The sequence below is a fragment of the Pelecanus crispus genome, chromosome Z (assembly GCF_030463565.1).
Source record: "Pelecanus crispus isolate bPelCri1 chromosome Z, bPelCri1.pri, whole genome shotgun sequence".
Lineage (NCBI taxonomy): Eukaryota > Metazoa > Chordata > Aves > Pelecaniformes > Pelecanidae > Pelecanus > Pelecanus crispus.
The window spans coordinates 70228182-70244143 of NC_134676.1; the positions used below are offsets into that span (position 1 = coordinate 70228182).

Genomic DNA, 15962 nt, shown 5'->3' on the forward strand with positions numbered 1-15962 from the left:
ATTTTCTCTTCCTTTGCTGTCCTGTTCAACTGCCTTTATCTCACCCCACGGGTGTTACTTTTTTCTTCCCTGATTCTTCCCCCCACCCCTGCTCCACTGCTAACCTCCATGGGCTGCAGGGGGACAGCCCACCTCACCATGATCTTCACCATGGGCTGCAGGGGAATCTCTGCTCTGGTGCCTCCAGCACCTCCTCCCCCTCCTTCACTGACCTTGGTGTCCGCAGAGTCATTCCTCTCATATATTTTCACTCACAGCTCACAGCTGCAGTTTGTATCCTGGGCCTCTTTTTTTTTTTTTTTTTTTTTTTTTAAATTTTTTTTACTCACCTTCTTAAATATGTTATCCCAGAGGTGCTACCACTGTCGCTGATGGGCTTGGCCTTGGCCAGCAGCAGGTCCGTCTTGTAGCCAGATGGCATTGGCTCTGTCGGACACAGGGGAAGCTTCTAGCTGGTTCTCACAGAAGCCACCCCTGTAGCACCTCCTGCTACTGAAACCTTGCCACACAAACCCAAGACAGGGAGTTAACTGAATTTTGCTGTGGGTCTGCCGTGTGCCAGTGCATGCAACGTGTGCATGGAGAGAGCACTCAGCTGTAGGAACGTGCCTCTGTCTTTGGGTGCAGGAGCACTCTCTTTTTGAGAGTCCTCGATGTGAGCTGTGGCCACGTGAAGGGTGATGGCCCCTGTGTTAGTAGCAGACTACATCCTGCAAAACCCATGGGTTGTGGCACCCTGCAGTGAAGACAACAGGATGGAATTGTTGGAAGAAGGAGGGGGTGCTACTGCTGCTTGTGGTACTGGTGCAAGTTGATTGAGATGTGAAAGCCAGGGGCAGAGGGGCAGGAGGCGACTGGCAGGACAAGAAATCCAGACAACAGAGGGTTGGAGGAGGAATTGCAATTTACTTTGCAGATGCTTTTGTTAACAAAGTGCACTCAAAACAAGTGCTCACTGAAATGAGAGAAGTGCTCTTGGGTTAAGAACATGTGAATAGGTCCACAGCGAGTCTTGTGTTAAACTGATCACACTTCCAGGGGAGGATCAAATCTATTTTGGTCTTTGTGTTGACATTCCTTGATCCTCCTTGGAGAGCAATTTGGTAGCTCTACTTTTAAAAGTGTTTAGCAAATGTAAAATTAGATTTATAAATACAATTGTTAAAGTTAAAATTAAAAAAATTAAATAGAGGTTAACTTGTTAAAATATAAATTTACAAATAAGTGTATGTTTGAAAACCAGCAAAACTGAATTATGATGAGTACCTCCTCAAAGAGGAGACAAAAGTAGTTTTCAACACTTTCTAGGATTTTGCTCAGGACTGGGTGGTCTTTTCACAAGTGGGAGAAGATTATGTGTTAAATTTGGTATTTCGTAAGCGATTGTCACGCAGCCATTGTTTGTGTGGGACACTGATACATTACCTGAGTCTGTACAGGACAATCCACCTTCTTTTTCTTCCCACTTTTGGAATCTGCTTTGAAGTCTGTTTTGAGAACAGAGAGAAAAAGGGTTATATGGGAAGAGTGTGGCATTGGAGGCTGTAAATAGCCCTTGCTTTGCTAGCGAGTGTTACATGGCTCATGAGTTACAGTGATACCCAGCTTTTATCTCCTGCCTTCCTAGGGAGGGCTGGAGAGAGATGTTTTCTGTTTCCTTGGAAGCGTATGTCGGAGAGCTACTGGCTGGATGTTTACTGGGTGTTGCCGTACGTACACATTACCTTTTTCTTCATTAAATCACCAAGTCACACAAAATGTGATAGGGAAAGTGGCCCTAGGAAGTGAAGGCCTATGGGCAGAGGCTGCTGTAAAGCCATTTCTGGTGCTTGATGTGGAGAGCAGTCCTGCGGTGCTTGATCACCACGTGGCTTTTTGCTGTGCATTGGGAATATCTATTTGTTCATATGAAGTCATTTATTATTGAGTAGAGGAGGGGAGAAGGGGAAAGTTGTCAAATATGGTTGCTGCTGTACACCTGACCATATAGTCAGGTGCTCAGAGAGACCACATGAAGTCCCCCAAACCTGCAAGTAAAGGATTTTGTCTATTCTGTCAATGTCTCTTGAAATTACATCCATTCATCTTCCCTCAGTGTTGTATAGCTTCATGCAGCTTAAACCTGGGTATAAGTGCCTTGTATTCAAAGTCCAGTTTGAAGGTTGCAGACACTGTTTTCTTCAGATATTCCTCCAGTGTTTGTCTCGCTGTTCATCCATGCTGTTAGGTACTTTTGGCAGTGCTTAAAATGTTTAGCCAAAGGATGCACTGAGCGCTTCAGCCTTTCAAGCGTGACTGAAACCACCAGTTTTGTATACAGTATCTGAAAGCTGCAATTGAAATTGCTTTGTTTTGACTTAGACAATCCATAGATGTGTCTGCCTGTAGCTCATCACTGAGTTTGTATGTATGAAGAAATCCTCTTCCTATAAATAGAACAGCCTGTTCTCTTCCTTTAAATGCTTTTTCCTCCAAAATTTTTCATTTCATCTCCTGCAACTTCACACAGCATCTTCTGGCTTGTTTTTCCTGGTGAAAGATCATGCCTTAGAAACCACCGAACTTCTCCAGGCTGTCAGAACTTCGGGCTTAATTGTGTTGCCTCTCTGGGACTACTGATACAAATTTAGGATTCCCCTCTCCTTCCCCCCAAATATTGTTCAGGCTTCAGTTTGGCTTGTTGCCTTTTTTTTTTTCTTCTTTCTTTCTTTGGGGAATGTGGAAAAAAACCCAAAATGGTGACTTGTAAGAGTTAGCTCGCCCCATGAGGAATTTTGTGGGACAGGAAAAAGACACATAGCCAGAGCACATCCTCCTGCTGAATTGGAGGCATGTGACAAGCAGAGGAGAGGTGTGTGAGTACCTCCTGAAAAATGAGTGAAAATCTTTCATGGAGTGTGTTACAATCTCTGTTTTGGCACTGATGATCCCCTGCCGTTTGTGTCCTGATATTCCTTAATTTCATTCTTTGCAAATGCTTCAGTCTTTCCCTTGAAATTTTAGGAAACTGATTATTTTGTGTGTTGTCTTTTTCTGTATGCACTCAGTCAAAGAATTAAAACCTTTATGTACCTTCCTATTTTACTCCTTGTCTGAAACCTTTATTCACTTTTTGATCTTACTGCTTGTCTGAAGTTGCAGGTTTGATTTCTTCTTTGGTATATTTTTCTGTGCCATGAGATGTTTCCTCAGCTGAACCATGAGATGCTGTCTTTATGGAGGACCATGTTTTGCTGCTTCTGTCACTGTAAAGAGAAGGTTGAGTGGTATTGCTTAGTGACTTGAGTTGGCTGAATAAATGGAGAACATCTTCCAAGGTCTGTGCCCATGGAAGGAGCCTCACGTCTATCAGCTGATTTGGAGCCTCCTTCTCTGAATTTCCTGAGGTGTTTGTGTAAGGCTTGGTTAACTTGTGTATTGAGTTATTGTGTGTGCACTTAAAATAAGGTGAGTAGCCACTTGGAGATACTGGTCTTGCAGACTTCAGTTGCCTGCCACTTCTTGCAGATCATAAAATTTCTGGGAGCAATCTGCAGCATCTTACTCTGTTCTTTCCTTTCTAGTCTACCTGCTTCTGAACCAGAAAAACAAGGGAAAACAGTGCCGTGTCACTGAATTTCATTAGTCACTGATGCTTTCTCCTTGACTAGCTCTCACCCCTTTATGAAGTTCTTGACAGCTGCCTGTTTATATTTGAAGCTTCACATGGTTGTCTTTTGTGGGTTGGAGTTGTGGGAACCTTCTGCCTGTGGAGGTCAGTCCTCTTCACCCAACCAGGTTCAGCTGAGCTCTGGGCACCACGTGTGAGACAGTGAAGAGGCTGCCTAAACAAGTGACTGGGGCAAGTGTCTTCTAGCAGGGGGTATATGGTAAATTTCAGGCTAGCTGGTAATGGTCAGGTCGCTTTTCCCCTGCAGACCTGCTCTCACAGCAACCAGCTGCCCCTCCTAAAAGTGTCAGTAGAAATGTTGTGGAGACCTGAGGAGGGAGTAGGTTATGTCCATCTGCTTCCATGTTGTGTGGTTAAGAATTCACCAGTTCTCTGTGGGGTTGTACAGGGTTTTGGAGCAGGAGATGCATCTTTCCTCTGCCCAATCACTTTGTTCTCTTTGGTCTCCTCTGTGCTGATGGGCTGCGTGCTCCTTCCTCCATAGTGACCACCTCCAAATGCGTTGGGCATCTGCATTTTCAGCTCTGAGAATCTGCCTTATCATCCCTTCGTTGACCGCTTCCACCCCTTATCTGCCCCATTTAGTCAAGAATGCTACCAACCTTAAAGATGCACATAACACTTCACAGCACCCAGCAGAAGCTTTAGATCTGCTCTGTTCCCAGTTTCTTTCATCAGTGCAGTAGTCACTCTGTGTTCAACCATGGATGATGAATAACATATTTGTACGCAGCAGTGACTTGCAGTGCTGCTGCTTTTTCTGACGTGCAGACTAATGAAAAACAAACTGCCTTCTGCTCACATTGAGTGCCAATGTGAAAGGGATCATCCTTCTTTTTGTGCCACCAAAAGGAAAGGTTACTTTGCATGGATTGGCAGTAAGCTGCATAGAGAAGTGGACCTGGATTTTAATGCTTGAGTTGGCATGGGAGAAGTGGTGTTGTGAAATCAGAAGTTGATGAACTGGAGAAGGGGAGAGGAGAATTGTCTGCTTTTGATGGCACATACAATCAGTAACAGCAGTGGGCTGCAAATGGGAAGCTTGAAGTGCATGGGGTTTTTCTTCAGTTGCTGGTGAAACTTAGGAAGTGCTTCTGAAAAGCAGGGACGTGCGAAAACCTCCTGTGTACAGGAACAGTTGCCACTGGCCACGTGATCTTCTGCCCAGGCACTGGGGAGAGGTCTGTGCTTCCATGCAAGAGGTCAGGGCCTGAGCATCTGTGTAAGGCTTCACACTTGAACTGGTACAGAGTAATTCTGAAAGGAGGAGGACTCTAAAGCCATAGCTGCATGGCTTATTAGTTCCTAGTTAATGTGAGGTGGTGGGAATGAAATAAAGAATCCCTTGTGTTCTTTGCACAGCTTAATATCATGTAAATCCATGGTAAGAAGCTGTGGAACATATCGCCCCCATGAGAAATGATTTTTTTTAAACAGTCTTGCTTGAAACCGTGCTTTGTGGAGCTTGGGTGGAATTCTAAACCTGTTGCTTCCACCATAAGAGATGTAGCTAGTTGCTCTTGACTTTCAAAGCTGCCTGCAACTGGTGACCTTTATTTTCGTCTCCTTCATCCATTACGCTCAGTGTGTAACAATACTGTGTCTTCTCCCATTTACTCCTGTCATATGCACTAGCTTGTAGAATAATTTGCTTTCCATCATGTCTATCTGCTTTGGCTGCATCGAAGAGCTATTTTGGACCTTAGAATGTTTAAAATCTCTTCTAAAATTTAAGAGCTCATTTTGGTGCTTATGGAGAGAGAGTCAGGGAGGGAATGACTTGCTGTAGGCCTGTAATGCATTGGGATAAACTCTCCTTCCTTCTCCATTGCCAACATCTTGGTAACAAAATGAGCTGGAGTTCACGCACTGCAAGAAGTGTGACAATCATGTACGTTCTCAAACCTAGGGGTGGGCAAACGTGATTAAAAAGATGTGTTCCTAATTGTATTTGACTCCATATGATTTTTTGTTTGTTTGTTTTTCACAAAGTCACTTGTCTGTGAAGACTTGCTCATGGTTCTTATTTTGTTTCTGCAGTTTGCAACTTCATGTCTCATGAAAAGTGCCTCAAGAATGTCAAGATACCATGCTCATGTATTGCTCCCAGCCTTGTAAGGGTGAGTAAGCACACACTGCTTCTTGGGATAATAGCACAAATCTATCACTAATGAACATGGTGTAGTACAGTGGTGGCTTGTTAATATCGTAAGGCTTAAATCAGCTGTGTTAGTCATCCCTGAGGCTTTTATAGGTGCTCAAAGGCAAAGTTACATTTCCTTCAGAAAGTCCCTGCTATGGGCAGCTGTGGATAGTCTGCCTTTGAAAAGCAGTTATTTGCATTCTTTAAATATTACTAGCTCTTCTTACTTGTGTGTCATTACGTGGAAGCCTCGCAATGATGGAGCAGGGTGACTGATTGATATCAGTATTCTCAGGAAACCATACCATGTGTCATACTAAAGAAGAACTCTGTGTGCCAGAGTTTTTAACAGCAATTACACCTTACTAGGAAAATGCTAAAGCTTCTCTGCTTAGCAAAGGGGCTATGTCTGGCTTCTGTTGATTGCTGCATCTTAAGAATTTGCTTGTTAATTGTGTCCAGTGAATAAAATCATTGCATTAAAAGCATAGGATTTCAAAGCCAAAAAATGAGAGGGCGGGATTTAATTGATGGTAATAATTCAGATTTATTTATTTTGGTAATTAATAAAGTACTTGCTTTCAGATGCCCTGTGATTTTTTTTCTCCCACAAGGCTTCATGCTTAAGAGATTCCTTTTAAAGGGTGTAAAAGATGAATCAGCTTTAAAGAAGGTAATAGAATGCAACTAACGTAGTAAGAAGCTAGGAGGAGAAAACAAAGTGTATTATCCACTTGGGAAGGGATGAGAGAAAAGGAAAAAAAGGGAAGAAGGAGATGAGAAACTTAGTAGAGAAGTAGTAGAACACTACAAATACCTTAAGGAGCCATATGCAAAACTCAAATGAGGCATGGCTGTACAATCAGAATCATGTACATTACAGACCTTGCTGACTAAAAGCGTGTTTGTGGGAACACATTGTGTAGACCCAGGAACCTGTGAAGGGGAGCTGATACCCTTCTTTGTATCCTAAAAAGCTTTACAAGTTCCTTTATGTTGTGGAAACCTATGTAGGGGGTGAGATGGGGAAGTTTAAAACAATATGTAACTCGAATTACAGGAATTGGATAGAGAGAAATTAGTCACTGATTTTTCTTAAATTTGCTTTGTCTAGGTGATAATGCTGTTAGGCTTTGCTACACGCTTCCTCTTCCCTGCATACTTGTCATCTTGAGAGGTATAACTTTAGTGTCAAAAAGATGTCTGATACATAGAAAGTTGCCAGTGAAATAGTAAGAAATACTCCTCTGAGTCTCAGAACCCACAGTAAAGGAGCATATAGATAGTGAGAAATGCTGTTACTAAGAATTAGCATCTACTACTCTCAGTATGCTGGCAATCAGTCATTGTAGCATGGGAAAAAGAACGAGTCAGATGATATAGGTATCTTTGCAAGGGCCTTTGGGGGGATAGTACAAATCCAACTGCAAAACATTCCTTTAATTCACAGTGTCGGAGTTGTAAACATTTGTGACTGCCTTTTTGTGAATTTGCTCTAAATTTAATTGATTGTTCAAAATAGTATTTGTTCCTTTGCTTTTGCATGGTAAAAATCCTGCATTTAAGTTTATTCATGTTTCCACTTGTATCAGGGGTGGATGTCAGTGTAGTTTTTTCAGTCTGTCACCAGTCCCCATTCTGTACCTACCCCAACACATAAATTTTATCCAATTGTATATTGTTTACATGTAAAATCTAACTATCCCTGCTGTGCAGTAGAATTTGTTTTATCTGGGTGTTATTGTCATCCCTCAAAGCTGTTTGCAGTTCAGTGTTACTGTATTTAGCTGCAAAGAGTATTCTGCATTATCCATGTTGAGCCATAATGTTTATGTCTTGAAAATACTGGATTGTGCTATTCTTTATGGACAGTCTTGTCCTCCTTGACGTGGTCATCCAAGTTGCATTAATCCTGGTCTGCTGTGCAAGTGAAGTTTGCCATATGGGAGATGTCGTTTTGCGTGAAGGCTCTGTCGAAGTAAATATTGAACTTGGCATTTGCTTAAAAAAATAACAGGGGAAAAAGCAAATTATAATCATTTATAGAATGTGTGGAAAGTTTATTTTCTTAATCTCCCTGCTCTCTTTTCAGATTATTTATTACTTATTTATGAAAAAGGTCTGATGTAGGAGGGAACACTGGTAGGATTTTTTTTCCTGATAGTTCCTTGTAGTATGTCAATATTCAGTGTTATTACAGAAATGAGGTTTGTTTTTTTTTTTTTTTAATCCCCTGGATTGCATCTAGAGAAGATGGCAATTGTTAAAGCTCATCGGAGTGTGTGTCATTTGATACTAAGTCAAACTGTCAGAGAATAATTTTTCAGCAGATGTTTCATGGAAACTTTTATTCCTGAGAGTAGGGCTTCCTTCCCAGGGTCAAGTAAAGAAAGGCCTACAGAGTCACAAGCATGCCATGACTGCATCCAGCCTCAGATCATTCTTGGTGAGTTCACTCTTAAGGCTGCCCTAAGAATTTTTTTGCACTACTGTTAATCATTATCACCTGCACTTAGTATTCCAGACTGGATCTAGGTCATGATGTTTCAAAACAAGACCTCATGAATCAGTCTTCTGAACAAGTTTGTGTTTTTATGTTTGCAGGGGGTATGATCTGTTTCACTGGCAAGGTCTCAGCAACTTTTCCAAATTCAAACCCTCTCTCCCCTACATTCCCATAAGTATTTGCCTACTCTGAGGTATGTGTGGAAAAAAAAAACCAAACCAAACCAACCCCCCCCAAAAAAAAACCACCACCAACAGCAAAAAACCCCAACCCAACAAAAAAAAAAACCAAACCAAAAACAAACACAAAAAAACCCAAACCAAAACAAACTCCCACCACCACCAAAAAAAAAAAAAAACCAAAACCCCACAAAACCCAAAATAACAGTGAAAACAAACCTCTTTGGGTGTGGAATGTGAAGTTTTATTTTCCCTTGTTAGGTTTGAATTGAAGCTGTATTACAAGTGTTTTACCCTATAGATTTGCCATAGAAGTGTGTATGTGTTTTCTGTATAATGGTTCTTTGAAAACTAAATGGAAGTTAGGCATTCGTTATGCTTGTTTTTCCTCATTGTTGTGTTGGTGCATTGCTGTAATGGTTTCTAAACATTTCCACTTGAAGAAGGGTTGATAGTCTGCTCCTGAAACTTTCTTGTGTGGTTTTGTTCTTAAAGCCAGGTTGTCTAGAATGGAGAAATGCTGGTTTAGGTAATCGGCTTTTCCTGAAGCTTTCTATGGCTAAAAATAAAAGTCAGCTTTATAGTTCAGAATGTGGGTACCCACTGCACTCACAGGTTGTGATAGTGAATGGGAAGGCTGTGGTGCTCACAGAGGTCTCTGCTTGGGCAAGTAGGTGTTGCCCTTGCCTGCTGACCTGAGTCTCTCCCTCTGGCTGCTGGATTCAGCTGTGTGCGTGTGGTTATTTGGTTCCTCTGTATTGCACTCTTCATACTTTGTATTTTTCTGATAAAGTATTCTTCATGCTATATCATTTCTCTGCAGCTGAAGGCCTTCTGTACTCGGACATAACCTCTTTTTTGTTTACTCTCTCTCCCTACCTCTGTTCCCTGCCCAAGGAGCAATGGGAAGCTCCAACAAAGTGCAAGACAAAGACCATCAACGTTTGCTTCACTTGCTTTGGAATTATAAATCCCCTGGTCTCATTCAGTGGTCAGAAATGTCTGATGGATTGTTGTGTGACTGCGTCAGAGAATTAGCTTTTAAGGAATGTTGTTGCAAATGGCTCATAGACATTTTAACAAATGGGAAAGAGGTTGGCAAGCTGGAAAGGAGAATGTGATGTGGTTGGATTGGGTGGGAGTTCTGGAGAGTGTAGGGGAAAAAATCAGAATCCCATTTTGGAAAAATCATTCCTTGGTGGTAGCTGCAGGTGTTGAAGGTTTTATATCAACATTGGTTAAAGAATGCTGCAGTGAATGCTTGCTGAATTTTTACTGCTTCTCCCAGCAGACTGTCATAGAAGACAGGTTGAAATGCAATGTTTGTGAATAAGCTAGTTGGCATATTATTGTTACATCTCATCTTCAAATTACTGTATATTTGGCATGCATCAGTCAAGGAATTTTTTATCCTGCCCCTCTTGTATTTTTTGATGGTGGTGGTGGTGGAGTTAGATCTGTAACATGAACTTGACTTCACAAAATATATGCTTAATATTTTTCTTCTTTCATGTTATATACTATAAAAACAAGTTTGGGAAAGTTCTTTATTCTCTCTTCTTCACCTTTCTATTTGTCCATGATAGAGGCTTTGCGAGGCTTTTTTCACAGGGTGTCCTGACAATGGTTGGACCCCAAGCTGATCTCTTCAGCAGAGCCTGTTGCGACAGGGCAAGGGGTAATGGTTTTAAACTAAAAGAGGGTAGATTCAGACTAGGTATAAGGAAGAAATTTTTTACTATGAGGGCGGTGAAATACTGGAACACATTGCCCAGAGAGGTGGTAGATGCCCCATCCCTGGAAACACTCAAGGTCAGGTTGGACGGGGCTCTGAGCAACATGATATCGTTGAAGAGGTCCCTGCTTATTGCAGGGGAGTTGGACTAGATGACCTTTAAAGGTCCCTTGCAACCCAAACTATTCTATGGTTCTATGATTTTACCTGGGCACTTGCTGGATAGCCCCTACCACCTTCACTGAGAAGGTCTGTCTCTAGTTCTTCAACACTTAACCCGTACCTGTGTTGTTTCAGCAAGGCAATTGCTTGGAGCGTAGCAGCCACATGGCATAATCTAGAAGCCAAATGAGGTGTAAAACTGCTTGCTCATAATCTTGGCACTGCGCCAGGGATTCCTCCTTTTCCTCCCCAAAGTGATAGTTCCTTTAACCCTGAGGTTAAAGGGAAGGGCTGGCACCCCCTTGTTCATAAACTCAGGAGAGCTTCTTAGGCTCTGTTGAAACTTGATTCAAGCTGCCTGGTAGCCTTCAAACTCCCAGACGAGCCCTGTAGCTGTATCAATGACTCTTCAGGGTCAGAAGTGGTATGGGATGTCACTGTGTTTGTTTCTTTTAATTCTTTATCTTGATAAAAGGAGATGAATGTTGATTTCCTCTGCAGCAATGTAAGCAAGGAGTAGCTGTCTTTTGCATATCATTTTCTCTTTCCAGTACCAAAAATGCTAGTTCAAGCAGCTCTTAATTGCAGTGGAAAGCACTTATACAAGTCTCATTTTCTAGTACAAGTATCATATATTTCTGATTTGAAATGGTGTGGAATTCACAGTATAGTTCCCATCACAAAGGGTCCTTGAGAGCTTGTAGGTAAGGCCCAATGTCCTGTCACAGAGATCTGTAAGAGAGAGAAAAAAGTTCCTGGATGTGGTGAGGTCACATATGGATGTGTGTATTTTTCCCTTCCATTAGACCCAATTAAAATTTAATAACCAAGTATTTTATTTTCTCATCTCTCCTGTCCTATGATATGTTGAGACACCATTTAACTTTGTATTCTTATCTGATTTCAGAACCTCCATATGGAATATGTACTTAAAGCTGCTTTTTAACACCAACTGATAAATGAAGTGCTTAGAGGAAGAATGTCAATTTGGACAAAACTGACAAGTTACTGACAGGCATTGTGCCTAAAAGGAAAAAGTAGAAATAGAGTGCATTCAAGTGCATGCAGCATTATTTAAGTTGCAGAAATCTTTTGCTACTGAAACAGGAAGGTTTCAAGGAAATAAAAGGGCTCTTTGTGATTACTGAGTAATAAGTAAGTAACTGAAAAGATGTCAATACTGCGAAAAGTTCAATCACAAAGTTGGTAGCTTCTCTCAGAGAGGGTGTGGTCTAGCCACTTAATTAACCTGGACAGAATAATCGTGGGGTGTACTCTGATGTGAGCGCTCTATCTGCCTCTCTAGAGCAGAGGTTTTTGGTGTCAAGAGTGACCCGTAGAAGCATTAGATAAGGAAGTACTTTTCCACTGGAAACATCGGAATCCATAGAAGATGTTCTTGTTTCAGAAACACCATTTGAATTTGCATCAGCCTTTTTTTTTTTGGCCTTATGTTGAGAACAGCCTTTGTGAAGGACCTCATGTGACTATCCTTGTGGTCATTTCATGAAGGTGGTTGCTTCCGAGGTGGTTGTACTAATCCTTAAAATGCCACAGTGTTTTTGAACTGAAAACTAGTGACCTTAAGTTAAATTCCTTTTGCTCAACCTTTGGAGGCTATTATGAGAGTGTTTGTATGCTTATTTCTGTGTACCCTTTCCTATTTGGAAGCTGATCAGCCCCACACTACTGTAGGTCCTGTAGCCCTGCTTTCTCAGTCTCTCCAGCGTGTTTTACAAAGGCCTGCCAAGTGCGAGTCTCTCTGATGTGATGTGGAAGGAGATTCATGGGCAAAATAATATTTAGACACAGGCCTAGGAAAAGTTTTTAGCAGGTTGTTCTTTTTTAAGACTGCCCAAGACAGAAGCTGTCACTCTGGCATTTGGTGTATCTGTATTTCTCTCGTTCCCCTTTGACCTTGGAAGTCTTTGGCTCAGGATTCAGGCTAAAAACCTTTTTCTGCCTGAGTTGGTAGAAAAGCAGCTGCAGCTGGGTGAAGAATAGGCTTTCCTGGAGCTGTATTTTTCCCCGCTGAGGTATCCAGAAGGTTGCAGACCAGTAAGGCTTGACCTGACTCCATCTGTGAACAAGAGGGTTTGGGTGGTAGCTGGGCTGCTCTGTACATAGTGACTCCACCCCAGTGGAAGTGCACTTAAATTCATGATCTGCTGTTAGTTGTATGCTTGATACCCTGTAGCATTTCAGGATGAGGAACAATTTTAAAAGGCACTACCAGGACAAAACAGCTCTATCCTTTCTTTTTCTTCCAAAGTTTGGATGTTAAGAGCAGTTTGTTTTTCTCCTTTCTGTATAATGTAGAACTGCTGTGCATTTGCACAGATTGCACTGAAGGGGTTAGAACCTAAGTTTTAGGTTTCTATAAGATCAAATTCTATTACAGGCTGATATGAACTTTTACAGAAATGTGTTCCGTAATGCTTTGGATTTCTTAACAGACAGCAGGAAACAAAATAGGAACTAGGATTATCTTGTCCATGAGTGCAAAGTCATCCTGGAGCTTATGCTGGAGTGTTACCACTATACTTTATGTCAGTGGGCTTCTGATCAATACTGTAAGGGCACTTAGATGTCATTTAATGGTATTTTCTGTATTTTGCTGTATTTTTCTGCGGAAATTGGTTTTAGTGGTTTGCATAAAGCAATTTAAGTAGATGTATCGGAAAAGCAGCTTTAAACTCTCATTAATTATTAACTTTCTGTAGGTCACCTTATGTCTGTACTTTGCTGTACTTACACAGGTGGATATAAATTAAAGAGTAATACATAACATTTCATATTTTGACATGCTGCCTCACTGGTTTTCCCAGTCTAAGTTTTGATTCTTTTAATGTATTGGGTGCTTGGAACTTGTTCAGCAACAAAAGAAATGTATAGAGCTGCTGGGAGAAACATGTGATTGATGAGTTAGTTATGTTTTACTTGCTCTTTTATTTTTTCTGTCTTTTTTCCCATCCCATTTCTCACCAGGCTCCACAATGATTTTGCACCTATCACTTCTAAGGTAAGGTAGAAAGACCACACATAATATAGTTTCTTTGGCTTGTTTCAGAAAAGAAGAAGTAGAAGGAACAGATTCCACCCCCCACCCCCCCCCCCCCCCCACTTCCATTTCAGTCAGCAAGTTGTTCCCTTCTTTTTGGCAGTGACTTGAGACTTCAGAGGATTGTCACCACAGGCTGAACAACTGCAGAATTTAGACTTGGTGTACTTCCTTTGAGTCTTCTAGATAAGTACAGTCAGACCCTGAATGAGTTTGACTCCTGTCAAAGTCCTTTCTCACAGTCTCTCCCAGAATAAACACTATTTTCCACAAAACTCTACTTTGATCTATGGAGTGTCCTTTTTCCTCAGCAGAACCTTTCTATGACAATAATGAAAAGCCTGCATTTCTACACCAGGTGTAAGATAAAATAGCCAGACTCATGGCCAGGGAAAGAAAAGGTCTCTGTGTTTCAAACACGGGTTATTGAGGGGATTGGATGCTCTTGCTGGGTGTCCAAAGCAGATTATTCACCACTTCCAGAGCTAAAGGTGGTCTCCTCTGCATCTGATCTCAAGGGGAATACTGCTGCCTTGGGGATGGCTGGCTCCCTGTGCCTGGGGCTGTGGCAGGAATAGGGCAGACAGATGACTTGAATGTGGCACTTGAAACCTGAAGACAGGTTGGGATGTGCAGAAAAGCTTTCTTGAAGAACACCAGGGTTTTTCAGTACTCCTCGCAATTGCTGTGTCTGGCTGGGATTATGCTCACGTAGCCATTCTCATTATCTCTTTCTGCACTTTAACTCATTGTGTAGGATGAATTTTTGGCAACTGGCCTTCTTCCACTGAGCTGGGATTGGACTTTGTTTTTGGAGTGGCTGGAGTGAGAAAATAGCTCTGGCACTTTACCTCCAGAATAGCTGAGCCAGGTAACTTGTATGTTACTGTACAGGGAGGTTTGGTTTTTCCTTTCCCCTGAAGAAGTAGCATGAAAGTGCAAAAAAAGTGGGCAAGGATTATGAGCCTTGAACTTAATCTGAGATAGTTTGATAAAGTTCCCCAAGATCTCCAGGATTTTTTTTTTCCCCAGGGATCTGTATTCTTTTTATAAACATGCGTTATATGACTAGAGTATTCTGTTTTTTTAAAAAAAAAAAAATGCAAGCCAACCATGAACTTTGTGTCAGAGCTGGAGGGCTGCAGAGAATTAAATTTCTCTTTGGGTTGATGGGAGTAGGAGATGGACCCCAAAGCATAGTTTGTTTGTATTTTTAAATCCCAAACTCATATGTAATGTAAAAATTCGAAGCTTTTGGACACAAGGATGTTTTCTGATATACCGTGTTGGAGATACTGATCTGAAATCCTTTTGGTAGGCTGGCTGGTAGCCCAGCGTGGTGGGGAGCCTGGGATCTGGACAGACAGCTTCCTGGTCAAGGGACCAAGGATTCCTCCAGACAACATGGTCTGCTGGGGCAGTGAGCTGGTGACTCTGCTTGACCAGTCAACTGCTGTGCATGACATCTGATAACACAGGCATATTTCATACCTTTCTTTATCCTCCTTTACCCCCCAAAGATTAATTCTGAGGAGGACTGGAGGAACCACATGCTTTGCAGTTTGGGGGTTAGTGATTTTTCTTGATTAAACTGCCAGCAATGATCCTTTCTCCTTGTGTTACAACTGGCAAAACTTTCTCTCACTTATTTCATTGCACATGCTTGAAGTATGGGATTGTTTAGTGTAACTGTCCCCATGCTTTCAGAGGCAGAAACACTGCTGTGAGTTAGACCTTTGTAACTGGAAGCAACTTTCTGGGTCATCAAATTCTGTATTCCCAGTATGGGTTGGATTTGCTGCTAGTGTTTCCCAGGAAGATCCTAACATAGAATCATAGAATTGTTTAGGTTGGAAAAGACCTTTAAGATCATCCAGTCCAACAATTAACCTAACATTACCAAGTCCACCACTAAACCACTTAAGGGTAGAGTAGCAATTTCATGTTTCCTGGCTTGCTCGATTATTTATAATTAAAGTAAAAACTAGGAATCATTAAGATTGGAAAGGACCTCTAAGATCATCAGTCCAGTCATCAACCCAACACCACCATGCCTACTAAACCATGTCCCAAAGTGCCACATCTACCCATTTTTTGAACACTTCCAGAGATGGTGACTCCACCACCTCTCTGGGCAGCCTGTTCCAATGCTTGACTACCCTTTCCGTGAAGAAATTTTTCCTAATATCCAATCTAAACCTCCCCTGACACAGCTTGAGGCCATTTCCTCTCATCCTGTTGCTTACTACTTAGGAGAAGAGACCAACACCCACCTCACTACAACCTCCTTTCAGGTAGTTGTAGAGAGTGATGAGGTCTCCCCTCAGCCTCCTCTTCTCCAGGCTAAACAATCCCAGTTCCCTCAGCCGCTCCTCATAAGGCCTGTGCTCCAGACCCTTCACCACCTTTGTTGCCCTTCCCTGGACATGCTCCAGCACCTCAATGTCTGTCTTTTATTGAGGGGCCCAAAACTGGACACGGTATTCCAGGTGCGGCCTCACCAGCG

At 41.9% G+C, this 15962-nt stretch overlaps 1 protein-coding gene across 1 annotated transcript in view; it reads left to right on the top strand.

Annotated features, from left to right (window-relative positions):
* The window catches only part of DGKQ (diacylglycerol kinase theta), a 104249-nt gene that overhangs the window by 25296 nt on the left and 62991 nt on the right, over positions 1-15962 (top strand). The window contains exon 2 of the mRNA XM_075727167.1: positions 5711-5790. Within this exon, the coding sequence (XP_075583282.1) occupies positions 5711-5790 (80 nt within the window). The remainder of the gene's footprint in view (positions 1-5710; positions 5791-15962) is intronic.